At 39.8% G+C, this 17,557-nt stretch overlaps 1 protein-coding gene across 1 annotated transcript in view; it reads right to left on the minus strand.

The window, feature by feature from the left end:
- Positions 1 to 213: 213 nt before the first annotated feature.
- The window catches only part of LOC307071712 (uncharacterized protein), a gene marked incomplete at both ends in the record, with an annotated part of 87,483 nt that continues 70,139 nt past the window's right edge, over positions 214 to 17,557 (minus strand). Inside the window, 7 exons of the mRNA XM_079730772.1 lie at positions 214 to 430; positions 804 to 895; positions 1,775 to 1,897; positions 2,139 to 2,303; positions 2,454 to 2,531; positions 2,883 to 2,969; positions 3,450 to 5,258. Of these exons, the coding sequence (XP_079586898.1) occupies positions 214 to 430; positions 804 to 895; positions 1,775 to 1,897; positions 2,139 to 2,303; positions 2,454 to 2,531; positions 2,883 to 2,969; positions 3,450 to 5,258 (2,571 nt within the window). The remainder of the gene's footprint in view (positions 431 to 803; positions 896 to 1,774; positions 1,898 to 2,138; positions 2,304 to 2,453; positions 2,532 to 2,882; positions 2,970 to 3,449; positions 5,259 to 17,557) is intronic.

Here is a 17,557-nt window from a genome sequence, read left to right on the forward strand (position 1 = left end):
AAAAATAAAGTAATAGCAAAAAAATACACTTTAGTTTGATAGAGAAGAGCAACCATGTCGAGGTTACACAACGAGGCAAGAGAAGGGAAAACATCCTGACGGGTGAAGGAAACATCATGGAGGAAGACTGGTAGGTGGCAGCGCATGAGGCCCATGCATAGGATTGGTGAGAACAAAAGGGGGGAGGGTTTTTATATCTTCCTCTTCTCTTCTTCATCCTCTGTCGTCCTCAGCTTCGTCGTCCGATTCGTTGCCATCTTCGACCCCTTCTTTGTGAAGGCGGTGGTTGGGCTGAGGGAGCTGCAGCTGGAGGCTGCGGGGTTGGGGTCTTCTGCTGGAGTCATCCCCCCGCTCCGGGAAGACTCTGTTCCCACGGCCGGCTCCCCTCACCACCGTCCTCCTCTGGGTGCGAGCTCTATGGACTCGAACCCTGGGCACAGGAAGAGGATATTGAACGAGGTTTGAATAGTGCTAGTGCATAGAACCTTGAATGTTTTTTGCTCTATCATATTCACCGGTTTGGAGGATCACACACCACACATAATTAGAGAAAAGCATGTTAGTGCAAGTCCAAGGATATTGTGCTTTCTAGTAGTATTTTAATTCAAGTATATCTAATGAATAATCAGTTGGGATCCACACACAAGAAGCATCTACTAAGATAATCTTTATTGTCTTAGTAGAGAAATTCTAGAGGTTAGATTACATTTTTGTAAAGCCTGTAACACACTTTGTTAGGAAAGGTTTTCATAAAATAATCATATAAACACATCACACATGCATGTGCACAAGCACACACAAACCTCTGGACCACCGTCCCATCATCTCTGACAATCTCCCTTTCTATCACATCAGGAATATCAACTCTCTTTAAACCCTGTATGTATCCCAGGGCCTGTGGGAGCAAATAAAGGACATTTTCTGTGAGATCTGCCAAACCGTAAGATAGATTGATTCAAACATATTGTAAAGGACAATATAGGTCACCTCAGATTGGTAACATGTTAAAAACATTTTTTTTAAAACTATACATATATATATATATATATATGAATGTAATAAAGGAACAATTCACTCTGAAAGCACATTTCTATAAATTATGGGTCAAAATATAATAAGAATGTGTTAAAGAAATACTCCCTAGTCTAGGGTGAGTGGCCTCTGAGTACTCCAATCAGCCCAATGTGGCACCGTCATGTCCCAGGGTCCCATTTAAATACAATGCTAAACAAATGCATATTTTTGATTCTATATTTATCAAAAAGAGTATGAAGCTATTTGAATAATTAACATTAGAACCGACTAGAGAAGAGGGTAATTTTAACCGCTAGTAAAAATAAAGAAATCTAGTAAAACTCTGAACCAGTTTAAGCGTTCCCCATTCATTACATTTCCTAAATATGTATACAAGCCTGTCGGCTTAAAATCCAGAAATGTATTTCAGAAAAAAAAGGGTTACAAGCAACTTCGCAACTTCATACACTGTAAACACGATCCTCACTGTATCCAACACTGCATTTAACCTTTTCTCCAGCGGGTGTCGCCAAAACATACCATCCAAAATATTGTAGAATATTTTCCCAAAACATTGTAGAATATTTTGGATGGTATTATATTGATTGGGTTAATGATTCCTTCAATCTCTTTCTAAAAGGGGAACGGTAATAATAGTAGAGCCAGGTTATCAGCCTGGGACAAGTCATTGGATTCACATGTTTCTACTGTAACGCTACACGACAAAATAATCAGGTGGATAGTAGATAATGGGACACACCTGTTTGCAGTCGTCCTGAGTGGAGGCAAGGTCCACTGTCCGCTGGCCCTCAACAACTGTGGTCCTCCCAGTCCTGACATGACAATCCCCAGCCACCGCAGCCTCCAGCTCAGAGAAGGTCACCTGGAAGTCCAATTCCAGAGGGATGGTTTTGGTCATTAGTAGTATTGGTTTGATCATTTTCTATGAGACCATGAAGCGGATTTCCTTCTCTGTTACAAAGTAATTACCATATGCATTTCACACACACACACACACACACACACACAAACACACACACACACACACACACACACACACACACACACACACACACACACACACACACACACACACACACCCTACAGACGGGGGCTGTGCATACCTCGGTTTGGTCTCCTTCGCTCTTGATAACGGTTCTCCTCAGCCCCTTGGAGGAGCCGTGTCCCAGCACCAAACCGCGGGAGCCCTGGGGTGCTCCCACGGCCGACAGCTCCTCACACTCCATGCCATCAGCAGAAACACACTTATGGATGACCTTGCGTGTCACCTGGGGACAGATGATATCGATTGATCAGGCCATGAATTGGTCACAAATAGCGCACAGATTGATGCTGATAGTGTTTAATGCTAAGACTGCCTTGCCACCATCTTGGTGCAATATTGGCATGAGACTATGTTTTAAATTAAAATGCATTACCCTTTTGATCACAAAATGTCCGTTTTCATCGGTGTACTCTTCTGTTACAGATTGAGGGAGATCGGGCATTTCATCAGCCTAAAAATGTAAAAGTAGGTCAGTTACTTGAATGTTGTTGTACAAAGCAAGTCTCTGCTACATACTTCTATATTTGGATAACTCATTAGTGTCAATAATCCTTTAAGTAGAACAAAAAGTCTGGGAAATAGTTAGTCAAAACAGATCCACACACATGAGTAAGTCCTTAGAAACTACTTTCTTAGCATGGCACATGACAGTAGCCTAATACAACCAACCCTCCTGCAGAAATAATGTTTGAAGCCGTATCCACAAAAAATAAAAAAAAACATTGATGAGTAGATGTAACTGTTTATGTACTTTATAGGCTCTTTCACAGCAAACCACATCCGCCCATGATCAAACTGATACCTTCATAACAACTCTTCGCACTATTGTTGTGGTCAGATATTCGTCATCGGAAGTTTCTGATATTGTTCCAAGTTCATCAGCGATCTCCTTCCGAGGCAACACAGATTCGTTATGGTTTGTGAATTGTTGAATTGTTTACCAACAATATGTTTATAGAGAACATAGATTAAATAACAATTTTGAAAAATGTGAGACATGTCATAACAGCCCAGTTTTATAAAGCAAACCATGCATATGTTTAAATTAATAGTCTGTCCAACAATACAATCCGGCCACATATATATATTGTAAATACTATCTCTGATATACAAGAGACCTGTACAAACTGGGGAAACAAACATTTGCTAGTGTATGTCCGAAAACAACATTTAGATAAAACACCATGCAAGAGTTTAGTAGGCCTACTGAGTTAACCAACAAAGCAAAAACAACAGGGTTAAAGGCGTTCAGGGTTGCACTCATGACCAGAGAGTATCATTGAAGCAGCCATTCCTTGGAGCGGGTGTTTTGCACAGCGAAACTCATTGGCATTTGCGGGTTAGCAGGATTTTCCAAATTGCATCTTACCCTTGCAAGAGATGTATCTTCTTCAACAGGCTCTGGCCCTCCCCAAGCAGCATGATTTTGTGAAGCTTCATAGAATGTAGAATCCTCATTGTTTGAATTGTGAGAGTGGAACATTTCTTCACTCTCTACATAAATGTCCTCAGAAGACTCGTTCACATACGATGCATCTTCATAACCTTCACTCCCTGAAGACCACAGGACTCTTGGCTCATAGATTTGAATCGCAGAGTCGTTAAATTTAACATTTGGTTTTTCCCTTCTTTGCCAATTAAAACAATCATCGGGCTGTCTTTTCTGTGACCTACTTTCTCTCTTAGCATCACCAGCCTCAGTCTCTGATGATTCAGGGGAGGCCTGTTGACAGTCAAAGAAAGCCTCTGGATCCGAGCTCTCGTATTTCGTGGTATGGAGGACACCATGCACAACGTCTGCGTAGGTTGGAGGTTCGGCGTTGTTCATCTCTTCATGCATAGACAGCAAGCTGACATCACTGGGAGCTGAGTCTGTCTCTGCTCCAATATCAGTGGGAGATTCAAATGTAGAAAGATGTATTTTTCCCTCGATTAAGGAAAGTGGTGTACCTGAGCAGGGGTACGGATTTAGTTGCTCAAAGTGAAAGTATCTGTTAGCTTTTTCAGGTTCAGGTGTTTGTAAGGTCAAAGCAGTGGGAGACTGAGAGGAGAGATCCCCAGTTTCTGTAATGACAGGGGAAGTAATGTCCGACATATGTGGTACTTGATCGCGTGTACATTGTGATTCTTCAGCACTAACATAACAATGATTCGGTGGCAGAGAGGACTCACACAATGCTTCTATTTCCCTATCAATCTCAGATATTACTTCTTCATCTTCTTCATTAATAGCAGGCAGATCAGCCGCATATTCCTCAGAAATTCCTGCACCATCTAAAGACGCAACTAAGGGTACAAGCCCGGCAGCACTATCATCACACAGGGCTGATGGAAACACCCCTTCTGATTGGCTGTCTTTAGGGGACGATGCGTAAACCTCTTCAGGTTTAATGGAATCCCTTTGCTCCAAGTTAGGATAATGAACCTCTTCCGCTGTCACTCCATTTGTTTCTGAGGAGATTATAATTAGATCAGGTGGGATTCTAGAGACTTCCCTTCCAGCCTCACTTGGAAAACCATCATGTACGGCGTTTTGTGGGGCTGATTGACCTGGATCTTCCTCCTGGTCTAAGTCAGATAACATGCTGTCTTCATTGTTTCTTCGTTTTTCTTCAGGGAATTCATTTCCTGGTGAAAGGTCATCAAACTCCACATATGGTTGGTCAACTTCAGGACTTTCATCGCTGGATATGGATTTTTCAGCGTCAAGATTCTCAGGTCTTAATTTCAGTTTATATTCTAAGTCGGACAGCAGCTGGTCAAGTTGAGGTGAGCTGGACTTTGGTGGTGTAATTTGTTCTGCTGACATGACTGATTTATCATCCTCATTGTGGTCACCAGCACTCTGTTCAGGAATATGGCTGAGAAGGTCTGGGACAACTGGGGTTTCCTCACATGTGTCGAATTCGTAGCGCTGTTCAAGGCTTGATGGTTGCTTGTCGACCTGCTCCTGAGGCAAGTTGGAATCACTTGCTGAATCCACAGCAGGTTCAGTTGTACTTGTTGTAGTAGGATCGGGTACCTCTGGGTCAGCAGATTGACTTTCAGTGAAATGGGATTTGAGTATCTCATGTGTTAATGATGGCATCTCAGTGGCCGAGAGTTGACTCTCCTCTAAAAATTTGTAATGTTCTGATGATTGTGACTGATCTCTCATTAATGATGACCCTATGGGAACCTGGAAGAGATGATGGAGTGGAATGGAAACAAAATATATATAAACAAATAGGAAATTACAATGAAATAATGTATATGGCATGCAGCTTAATTGATATATACTAGTATTGCTTTTATGTTCTGTCAAGTGCTATTATATTCCACAAAAGCAACAACAGCCTGTTTGTTAATTTTAAGCCCTCACACCCACAGCCAAGGTAACGAGACACACACAATCCTTATTTCTATATTTTTACACTAATGAGCTAAAGGAAATGCATCATTTTGAACAATTAAATAAAACATGATATGAAATGATGAACATGATGAAATGTCACAATAGTAGTACAACTTTATATTTGTTTAACCTTTTAAGCAGCACACCAACCAAGTCAGCGAATACTACTCAGGCTTACAGCTTCTCAGTGCAGGTCAACACAATATTATTATGGCGTTATGACAATGTCTCTACTTTGTAAGGGTTTTAGTTCTTCATTGGTCTGCTCCAATATAGACATGCCACAGTTAAGCTACTAGAACTAGAATTAGTGGAGGCTTGAGTCAAATGGCCAGTCAAACGTACAAATCATCACTGTTATTTTAGAAAAGTATTATTGGCCAAGTGAGAACTGTCTTACCGGCAATGAACGTTTGCTCTCTTCATCTTTCAATTTCTTGCAAAAGAACAACTTTGGAGATGTTTAGTCTCTGCCATTAATAGGCTTGTTGTCCCTTTATGCATGACAAGGCAATTGACACTGTTGTTTTCTTCTCTTTTCTCTGATTCTCAATTTCCTTGAGGTTAGTAATGGCCTACTGCCTCCATCAACATGAGGGACATCCAGCTCTAGTTCAGACGGCAGCTGACTCAACTGATGGTGCTATGTGAAGTCCCCTCATCTATTCTTATCTTTGGCCTGACAGTGGAGCATCTTCCAATATGTACTATTTCAATTTGAGAAAGTAGCAAGGGTAAAGTAGCAAGGTAAATTGGACAGATTAAGAGACTCTTACTAAGAAAGCTTAATTATGACATTCTCTCACATACTGTATCAATTAATTATTCTTTGTAAGGGTCAGAAAATAGGCTAAATGTTTTTGATAATGTATTTTTTCAAATTTAGGCTGATTTCAGGCTTAAATATACTGTACATATTCAAAATACATATTGTTATTTTTAACATAGTTTACAACCAAAATAATGAACTGATAGAAAGTATAATTAAGCATGAAAATATGGATTGAGCATCAAGTATCAAGATAGAAGGCCAATATACAAACAAAAGTATTATAATATTGGCAAAAGTGAAGAAAATCTTATTATACTCATTGTAAAAAGGGAACTGTGTTGTTGAATTTGCCATGTTCATGTGAAAGTCTTATCCTGGTAATTCAGGGAACCAAGTTGATATCTCAAGGTTCAGCTGGTCACTACTCGATGATGACCAAAAAAGGTATTCTGACGAGAAAATTCTCAACATTTCTCGGGAATTCAGAAAACAAGTTGCTTATGTGCAGTGAACATATTCTAACACATACTAAATTTGTTAAACACATTTTCCGATAAGTCACTACACTATTCTAACAATCATAAATACTTACATATATTTCACACATAGCGTGTACATACAAAAATACATCTATTTGTACCTAGAAGTACACTGGCACAAGCCCTAACAATGGCAAAAATAACATGATAGAGGACTAATCTGGGCTGTGATATTCTGCAAATACAGCTCAGGTGTATAGGATTCTCTATCTTTGAAAAAAAAGAGAAATTCTGGATTTAATTTTAGGTCTGATCTGTAGGTCTGATTCATGGAGTCTTACAACCAATCAGGGAGAGTTGGCCAACCTATTGAGGGAACACTAATAATGAATAGCATTGAGTTGTTTGTTTACTATAAATTTGAAGCAAATATTCTGACATTGAATTGCACTCAACTTTAAGAGGGAGATTTAAACGAATGAATGAAGGATTTTTTCGATGGCTGTGATTCATACTGTTGTGCCACTGTATTAAATCATGTCAGATGGTTTATCCAAGATGTTTTCAAAGTCTCCACTTTTATGACACAGACATTTTCCCTTATAAAGAGAGTCATTAACATGTGCTATAAATCTATTGGATACATGATGAAAGGCAAGTTTGTTGGTAGACAAGTTGGGTAGACTTCTATTTGAAAAGGGCTCAGGAGACAGAGGTTTAGCTGAATTATCTAGCACAGTTGCAGTACCTTCGGAGGATGGCAGGTTTATTTCAGACAGCCAGTACTGCAGGAAAGATTGTGTGTACTCATTCTCTGATAATGAAGGCCCTTCAGACAGAGATTCAATTTCGAATCTATTCTCCTTTCCCCCCAAGGGCTCTACCTTTTTAAATGCAGTGCTACATTTTTCAATGTCTGCATGTTCTGGTTGATTCACATCCCATGGTATCCAGTTTTTTTCCGGCATGTGTTCTTGACATGGTTCATGGTTGTGTTCTAGTACATATGGGTGTGGTGAATTTAGCTCTTTTCTGAGGTCAAGGGGCTCTTTTAGGTAAGCTGAACCAGACATAGACGAATAAGAATCCTTGATCACATCAGAGACATGCTCATTGCTTTGTTTTGAAAATGATCCCTCAAAGGATAACGACTGATCCGATATAATTTCAGTCAAAACCATAGACGATGGCTTGAAATGGTAACCACAAGCCAGACCTTCTCTGTTTTCACAAAATTTCTGATTGCACAAGTGGTGTGTATTTAGATATCCTCCTTTGTATACAGGATCATACTTATGGCACATCAATTTGCAAGGGACTGTATTGTAAAATAAATTATATTGAGGAGTCAATGGGATTGTATCACATGTGTCTAAAACTACATGTACACAACTTTTTTCTAAAGACTCCTTAGGATCAGGCTCATTAGGATAACCAAATGTGTCTCTTTGAGGATTACAGATGGAGTTGGTTTGATTTGTACGATGTTCCAGTTCAAAGTCAGATATAACTGACATTGGAGAATCAGCCCGTATCTCTTCAAACAGATATCCAAGACAAAGATCATTACATTCAATATCTGAAGCTGCTGATACCGGAGAACTTGATCTATTTGCTGAGTACTCAACAACATACTCACAGTATTGGGGCATGAATTGGGGAACAGGTGAGTCAGGAGAAAGGGATGTAAACTCATCATGAGAAGCAATAGATTCAGGGGCCTGAGGTCGCAACTCATTGACGCAATTGCAAAGGAATTCCTGTGTATCCTCATTGTCTGACGAGTATATTTCAGGTGAAGGTGATCCAGCCTCACAGATTTCCTCTTCATGGAAATCCTCTGATTTGGTTTTCAAATGACACCTAACAACATCTGCATACGTCAAAGGTTTTGTCAATACGGCAAGTCTGATATTTGATAACGGAACATCTATTTCTTGATCTTTGAAATTAAATGTAAATGAGTCAGGTGAATCCGGTCGAATCTCATCAAACAACTCTTCGATACAAAAGCCAAATAATTCTGGGTCAGATGCAATGGATTGAGATGATGAGGATTTCCCTTCAAGGAATCGCAAGTAATAGTCACAATGTTGACACTGAAGTGGCACAAAGGTATTGTCAGAACAGATCCAACTTAGATCAACAGATGTTACTGATTCTGGGGAACATGGTCTCAACTCTGCTACGAAGTTCTGAACAAACGTACAATCTACATCTGAGGAAATTAATTCTTCAGAGAAAGGCCTCCTATCAAACACATGTTCCAGTTCAAAGTCATATAGAACTGACATTGGAGAATCAGCCCTTATCTCTTCAAACAGATATCCAAGACAAAGATCATTACATTCAATATCTGAAGCTGCTGATACCGGAGAACTTGATCTATTTGCTGAGTACTCAACAACATACTCACAGTATTGGGGCATGAATTGGGGAACAGGTGAGTCAGGAGAAAGGGATGTAAACTCATCATGAGAAGCAATAGATTCAGGGGAGTGAGGTCTCAACTCATTGACCCAATTGCAAAGGGAATCCTGTGCATCCTCATTGTCTGATGAGTATTTTTCAGCTGAAGGTGATCTAGCCTCACAGATTTCCTCTTCATGGAAATCCTCTGATTTCATTTTCAATTGACACCTCACAACATCTGCATACGTCAAAGGTTTTGTCAATACGGCAAGTCTGATATTTGATAATGGAACATCTATTTCTTGATCTTTGAAATTAAATGTAAATGAGTCAGGTGAATCTGGTCGAATCTCATCAAACAACTCTTCAATACAAAAGCAATTTAATTCTGGGTCAGCTGCCATGGGCTGAGTTGAAAAGGGTCTCCATTCAAAGAATCGCAAGTAAAAGTCACAATGTTGAGACTCAATTGGCACAAAGGTATTGACAGAACAGACATAACTTAGATCAACAGATGTTACTGATTCTGGGGAAGATGGTCTCAACTCTGCTACCCAGTTCTGAACAAGGGAACAATCGACATCAGAAGAAATTAATTCTTCAGAGAAGGGCCTGGTATCAAATACATGTTCCAGTTCAAAGTCAGATAGAACTGACATTGGAGAATCAGCCCTTATCTCTTCAAACAGATATCCAAGACAAAGATCATTACATTCAATATCTGAAGCTGCAGATACCGGAGAACTTGATCTATTTGCTGAGTACTCAACTAAATACTCACAGTATTGGGGCATGAATTGGGGAACAGGTGAGTCAGGAGAAAGGGATGTAAACTCATCATGAGAAGCAATAGATTCAGGGGTGTGAGGTCTCAATTCATTGACCCAATTGCAAAGGAATTCCTGTGTATCCTCATTGTCTGACGAGTATATTTCAGCTGATGGTGATCTAGCCTCACAGATTTCCACTTCAAGGAAATCCTCTGATTTCATTTTCAATTGACACCTCACAACATCTGCATACGTCAAAGGTTTTGTCAATACGGCAAGTCTGATATTTGATAACGGAACATCTATTTCTTGAACTTTGAAATGAAATGTAAATGAGTCAGGTGAATCCGGTCGAATCTCATCAAACAACTCTTCGATACAAAAGCCAAATAATTCTGGGTTGGATGCCATGGATTGAGATGATGAGGATCTCCCTTCAAAGAACCGCAAGTAATAGTCACAATGTTGACACTGAAGTGGCACAAAGGTATTGTCAGAACAGATCCAACTTAGATCAACAGATGTTACTGATTCTGGGGAAGATGGTCTCAACTCTGCTACGCAGTTCTGAACAAACGAACAATCTACATCTGAAGAAATTAATTCTTCAGAGAAAGGCCTCCTATCAAACACATGTTCCAGTTCAAAGTCAGATATAACTGACATTGGAGAATCAGCCCTAATCTCTTCAAACAGATATCCAAGACAAAGATCATGACATTCAATATCTGAAGCTGCTGATACCGGAGAACTTGATCTATTTGCTGAGTAATCAACAACATACTCACAGTATTGGGGCATGAATTGGGGAACAGGTGAATCAGGAGAAAGGGATGTAAACTCATCATGAGAAGCAATAGATTCAGGGGAGTGAGGTCTCAACTCAGTGACCCAATTGCAAAGGAATTCCTGTGTATCCTCATTGTCTGACGAGTATATTTCAGCTGAAGGTGATCTAGACTCACAGATTTCCACTTCATGGAAAACCTCTGATTTCATTTTCAATTGACACCTCACAACATCTGCATACGTCAAAGGTTTTGTCAATACGGCAAGTCTGATATTTGATAACGGAACATCTATTTCTTGATCTTTGAAATGAAATGTAAATGAGTCAGGTGAATCCGGTCGAATCTCATCAAACAACTCTTCGATACAAAAGCCAAAAAATTCTGGGTCAGATGCCATGGATTGAGATGATGAGGATCTCCCTTCAAAGAACCGCAAGTAATAGTCACAATGTTGACACTGAAGTGGCACAAAGGTATTGTCAGAACAGATCCAACTTAGATCAACAGATGTTACTGATTCTGGGGAACATGGTCTCAACTCTGCTACGCAGTTCTGAACAAACGAACAATCTACATCTGAAGAATTTAATTCTTCAGAGAAAGGCCTCCTATCAAACACATGTTCCAGTTCAAAGTCAGATATAACTGACATTGGAGAATCAGCCCTTATCTCTTCAAACAGATATCCAAGACAAAGATCATTACATTCAATATCTGAAGCTGCTGATACCGGAGAACTTGATCTATTTGCTGAGTACTCAACAACATACTCACAGTATTGGGGCATGAATTGGGGAACAGGTGAGTCAGGAGAAAGGGATGTAAACTCATCATGAGAAGCAATAGATTCAGGGGAGTGAGGTCTCAACTCATTGACCCAATTGCAAAGGGAATCCTGTGCATCCTCATTGTCTGATGAGTATTTTTCAGCTGAAGGTGATCTAGCCTCACAGATTTCCACTTCATGGAAATCCTCTGATTTCATTTTCAATTGACACCTCACAACATCTGCATACGTCAAAGGTTTTGTCAATACGGCAAGTCTGATATTTGATAATGGAACATCTATTTCTTGATCTTTGAAATTAAATGTAAATGAGTCAGGTGAATCTGGTCGAATCTCATCAAACAACTCTTCAATACAAAAGCAATTTAATTCTGGGTCAGATGCCATGGGCTGAGTTGATAAGGGTCTCCCTTCAAAGAATCGCAAGTAAAAGTCACAATGTTGAGACTCAATTGGGACAAAGGTATTGACAGAACAGACATAACTTAGATCAACAGATGTTACTGATTCTGGGGAAGATGGCCTCAACTCTGCTACCCAGTTCTGAACAAGGGAACAATCGACATCAGAAGAAATTAATTCTTCAGAGAAGGGCCTGGCATCAAATACATGTTCCAGTTCAAAGTCAGATAGAACTGACATTGGAGAATCAGCCCTTATCTCTTCAAACAGATATCCAAGACAAAGATCATTACATTCAATATCTGAAGCTGCTGATACCGGAGAACTTGATCTATTTATTGAGTACTCAACTAAATACTCACAGTATTCGGGCATGAATTGGGGAACAGGTGAGTCAGGAGAAAGGGATGTAAACTCATCATGAGAAGCAATAGATTCAGGGGTGTGAGGTCTCAACTCATTGACCCAATTGCAAAGGAATTCCTGTGTATCCTCATTGTCTGACGAGTATATTTCAGCTGAAGGTGATCTAGCCTCACAGATTTCCACTTCATGGAAATCCTCTGATTTCATTTTCAATTGACACCTCACAACATCTGCATACGTCAAAGGTTTTGTCAATACGGCAAGTCTGATATTTGATAACGGAACATCTATTTCTTGATCTTTGAAATGAAATGTAAAAGAGTCAGGTGAATCTGGTCGATTCTCATCAAACAACTCTTCGATACAAAAGCCAAATAATTCTGGGTCGGATGCCATGGATTGAGATGATGAGGATCTCCCTTCAAAGAACCGCAAGTAATAGTCACAATGTTGACACTGAAGTGGCACAAAGGTATTGTCAGAACAGATCCAACTTAGATCAACAGATGTTACTGATTCTGGGGAAGATGGTCTCAACTCTGCCACGCAGTTCAGAACAAACGAACAATCTACATCTGGAGAAATTAATTCTTCAGAGAAAGGCCTCCTATCAAACACGTGTTCCAGTTCAAAGTCAGATATAACTGACATTGGAGAATCAGCCCGTATCTCTTCAAACAGATATCCAAGACAAAGATCATTACATTCAATATCTGAAGCTGCTGATACCGGAGAACTTGATCTATTTGCTGAGTACTCAACAACATACTCACAGTATTGGGCCATGAATTGGGGAACAGGTGAGTCAGGAGAAAGGGATGTAAACTCATCATGAGTAGCAATAGATTCAGGGGAATGAGGTCGCAACTCATTGACCCAATTGCAAAGGAATTCCTGTGTATCCTCGTTGTCTGACGAGTATATTTCAGCTGAAGGTGATCCAGCCTCACAGATTTCCTCTTCATGGAAATCCTCTGATTTGGTTTTCAAATGACACCTCACAACGTCTGCATACGTCAAAGGTTTTTTCAATACGGCAAGTCTGATATTTGATAACGGAACATCTATTTCTTGATCTTTGAAATTAAATGTAAATGAGTCAGGTGAATCCGGTCGAATCTCATCAAACAACTCTTCGATACAAAAGCCAAATAATTCTGGGTCAGATGCCATGGATTGAGATGATGAGGATCTCCCTTCAAGGAATAGCAAGTAATAGTCACAATGTTGACACTGAAGTGGCACAAATGTATTGTCAGAACAGATCCAACTTAGATCAACAGATGTTACTGATTCTGGGGAAGATGGTCTCAACTCTGCTACGCAGTTCTGAACAAATGAACAATCTACATCTGTAGAAATTAATTCTTCAGAGAAAGGCATCCTATCAAACACATGTTCCAGTTTAAAGTCAGATATAACTGACATTGGAGAATCAGCCCTTTTCTCTTCAAGCAGATAACCAAGACAAAGATCATTACATTCAATATCTGAAGCTGCTGATACCGGAGAACTTGATCTATTTGCTGAGTACTCAACAACATACTCACAGTATTGGGGCATGAATTGGGGAACAGGTGAGTCAGGAGAAAGGGATGTAAACTCATCGTGAGTAGCAATAGATTCAGGGGCCTGAGGTCGCAACTCATTGACCCAATTGCAAAGGAATTCCTGTGTATCCTCATTGTCTGACGAGTATATTTCAGCTGAAGGTGATCTAGCCTCACAGATTTCCACTTCATGGAAATCCTCTGATTTCATTTTCAATTGACACCTCACAACATCTGCATACGTCAAAGGTTTTGTCAATACGGCAAGTCTGATATTTGATAACGGAACATCTATTTCTTGATCTTTGAAATGAAATGTAAATGAGTCAGGTGAATCTGGTTGAATCTCATCAAACAACTCTTCGATACAAAAGCCAAATAATTCTGGGTCGGATGCCATGGATTGAGATGATGAGGATCTCCCTTCAAAGAACCGCAAGTAATAGTCACAATGTTGACATTGAAGTGGCACAAAGGTATTGTCAGAACAGATCCAACTTAGATCAACAGATGTTACTGATTCTGGGGAAGATGGTCTCAACTCTGCCACGCAGTTCTGAACAAACGAACAATCTACATCTGAAGAAATTAATTCTTCAGAGAAAGGCCTCCTATCAAACACATGTTCCAGTTTAAAGTCAGATATAACTGACATTGGAGAATCAGCCCGTATCTCTTCAAACAGATATCCAAGACAAAGATCATTACATTCAATATCTGAAGCTGCTGATACTGGAGAACTTGATCTATTTGCTGAGTACTCAACAACATACTCACAGTATTGGGGCATGAATTGGGGAATAGGTGAGTCAGGAGAAAGGGATGTAAACTCATCATGAGAAGCAATAGATTCAGGGGAATGAGGTCGCAACTCATTGACCCAATTGCAAAGGAATTCCTGTGTATCCTCGTTGTCTGACGAGTATATTTCAGCTGAAGGTGATCCAGCCTCACAGATTTCCTCTTCATGGAAATCCTCTGATTTGGTTTTCAAATGACACCTCACAACATCTGCATACGTCAAAGGTTTTTTCAATACGGCAAGTCTGATATTTGATAACGGAACATCTATTTCTTGATCTTTGAAATGAAATGTAAATGAGTCAGGTGAATCTGGTCGAATCTCATCAAACAACTCTTCGATACAAAAGCCAAATAATTCTGGGTCAGATGCCATGGATTGAGATGATGAGGATCTCCCTTCAAGGAATAGCAAGTAATAGTCACAATGTTGACACTGAAGTGGCACAAATGTATTCTCAGAACAGATCCAACTTAGATCAACAGATGTTACTGATTCTGGGGAAGATGGTCTCAACTCTGCTACGCAGTTCTGAACAAACGAACAATCTCCATCTGTAGAAATTAATTCTTCAGAGAAAGGCATCCTATCAAACACATGTTCCAGTTTAAAGTCAGATATAACTGACATTGGAGAATCAGCCCTTTTCTCTTCAAGCAGATAACCAAGACAAAGATCATAACATTCAATATCTGAAGCTGCTGATACCGGAGAACTTGATCTATTTGCTGAGTTCTCATCAACATACTCACAGTATTGGGGCATGAATTGGGGAACAGGTGAGTCAGGAGAAAGGGATGTAAACTCATCATGAGAAGCAATAGATTCAGGGGTGTGAGGTCTCAATTCATTGACCCAATTGCAAAGGAATTCCTGTGTATCCTCATTGTCTGACGAGTATATTTCAGCTGAAGGTGATCTAGCCTCACAGATTTCCACTTCATTGAAATCCTCTGATTTCATTTTCAAATGACACCTCACAACATCTGCATACGTCAAAGGATTTGTCAATACGGCAAGTCTGATATTTGATAACGGAACATCTATTTCTTGATCTTTGAAATTAAATGTAAATGAGTCAGGTGAATCACGTCGAATCTCATTAAACAACTCTTCGATACAAAAGCCAAATAATTCTGGGTCAGAGGCCATGGATTGAGATGATGAGGATGTCACTTCAAAGAACCGCAAGTAATAGTCACAATGTTGACACTGAAGTGGCACAAATGTATTGTCAGAACAGATCCAACTTAGATCAACAGATGTAACTGATTCTGGGGAAGATGGTCTCAACTCTGCCACGCAGTTCTGAACAAACGACCAATCTACATCTGAAGAAATTAATTCTTCAGAGAAAGGCCTCCTATCAAACACATGTTCCGGTTCAAAGTCAGATATAACTGACATTGGAGAATCAGCCCTTATCTCTTCAAACAGATATCCAAGACAAAGATCATTACATTCAATATCTGAAGCTGCTGATACCGGAGAACTTGATCTATTTGCTGAGTACTCAACAACATACTCACAGTATTGGGGCATGAATTGGGGAACAGGTGAGTCAGGCGAAAGGGATGTAAACTCATCATGAGAAGCAATAGATTCAGGGGAGTTAGGTCTCAACTCATTGACCCAATTGCAAAGGAATTCCTGTGTAACCTCATTGTCTGACGAGTATATTTCAGCTGATGGTGATCTAGCCTCACAGATTTCCACTTCATGGAAATCCTCTGATTTCATTTTCAATTGACACCTCACAACATCTGCATACGTCAAAGGTTTTGTCAATACGGCAAGTCTGACATTTGATAACGGAACATCTATTTCTTGATCTTTGAAATGAAATGTAAATGAGTCAGGTGAATCTGGTCGAATCTCATCAAACAACTCTTCGATACAAAAGCCAAATAATTCTGGGTCGGATGCCATGGACTGAGATGATGAGGATCTCCCTTCAAAGAACCGCAAGTAATAGTCACAATGTTGACACTGAAGTGGCACAAAGGTTTTGTCAGAACAGATCCAACTTAGATCAACAGATGTTACTGATTCTGGGGAAGATGGTCTCAACTCTGCTACGCAGTTCTGAACAAACGAACAATCTACATCTGAAGAAATTAATTCTTCAGAGAAAGGCCTCCTATCAAACACATGTTCCAGTTCAAAGTCAGATATAACTGACATTGGAGAATCAGCCCGTATCTCTTCAAACAGATATCCAAGACAAAGATCATTACATTCAATATCTGAAGCTGCTGATACCGGAGAACTTGATCTATTTGCTGAGTACTCAACAACATACTCACAGTATTGGGGCATGAATTGGGGAACAGGTGAGTCAGGAGAAAGGGATGTAAACTCATCATGAGAAGCAATAGATTTAGGGGAATGAGGTCGCAACTCATTGACCCAATTGCAAAGGAATTCCTGTGTATCCTCGTTGTCTGACGAGTATATTTCAGCTGAAGGTGATCCAGCCTCACAGATTTCCTCTTCATGGAAATCCTCTGATTTGGTTTTCAAATGACACCTCACAACATCTGCATACGTCAAAGGTTTTTTCAATACGGCAAGTCTGATATTTGATAACGGAACATCTATTTCTTGATCTTTGAAATTAAATGTAAATGAGTCAGGTGAATCCGGTCGAATCTCATCAAACAACTCTTCGATACAAAAGCCAAATAATTCTGGGTCAGATGCCATGGATTGAGATGATGAGGATCTCCCTTCAAGGAATAGCAAGTAATAGTCACAATGTTGACACTGAAGTGGCACAAATGTATTGTCAGAACAGATCCAACTTAGATCAACAGATGTTACTGATTCTGGGGAAGATGGTCTCAACTCTGCTACGCAGTTCTGAACAAACGAACAATCTACATCTGTAGAAATTAATTCTTCAGAGAAAGGCCTCCTATCAAACCCATGTTCCAGTTTAAAGTCAGATAT

The sequence above is a fragment of the Pollachius pollachius genome, assembly GCF_949987615.1.
Source record: "Pollachius pollachius genome assembly, chromosome: 2".
NCBI lineage: Eukaryota > Metazoa > Chordata > Actinopteri > Gadiformes > Gadidae > Pollachius > Pollachius pollachius.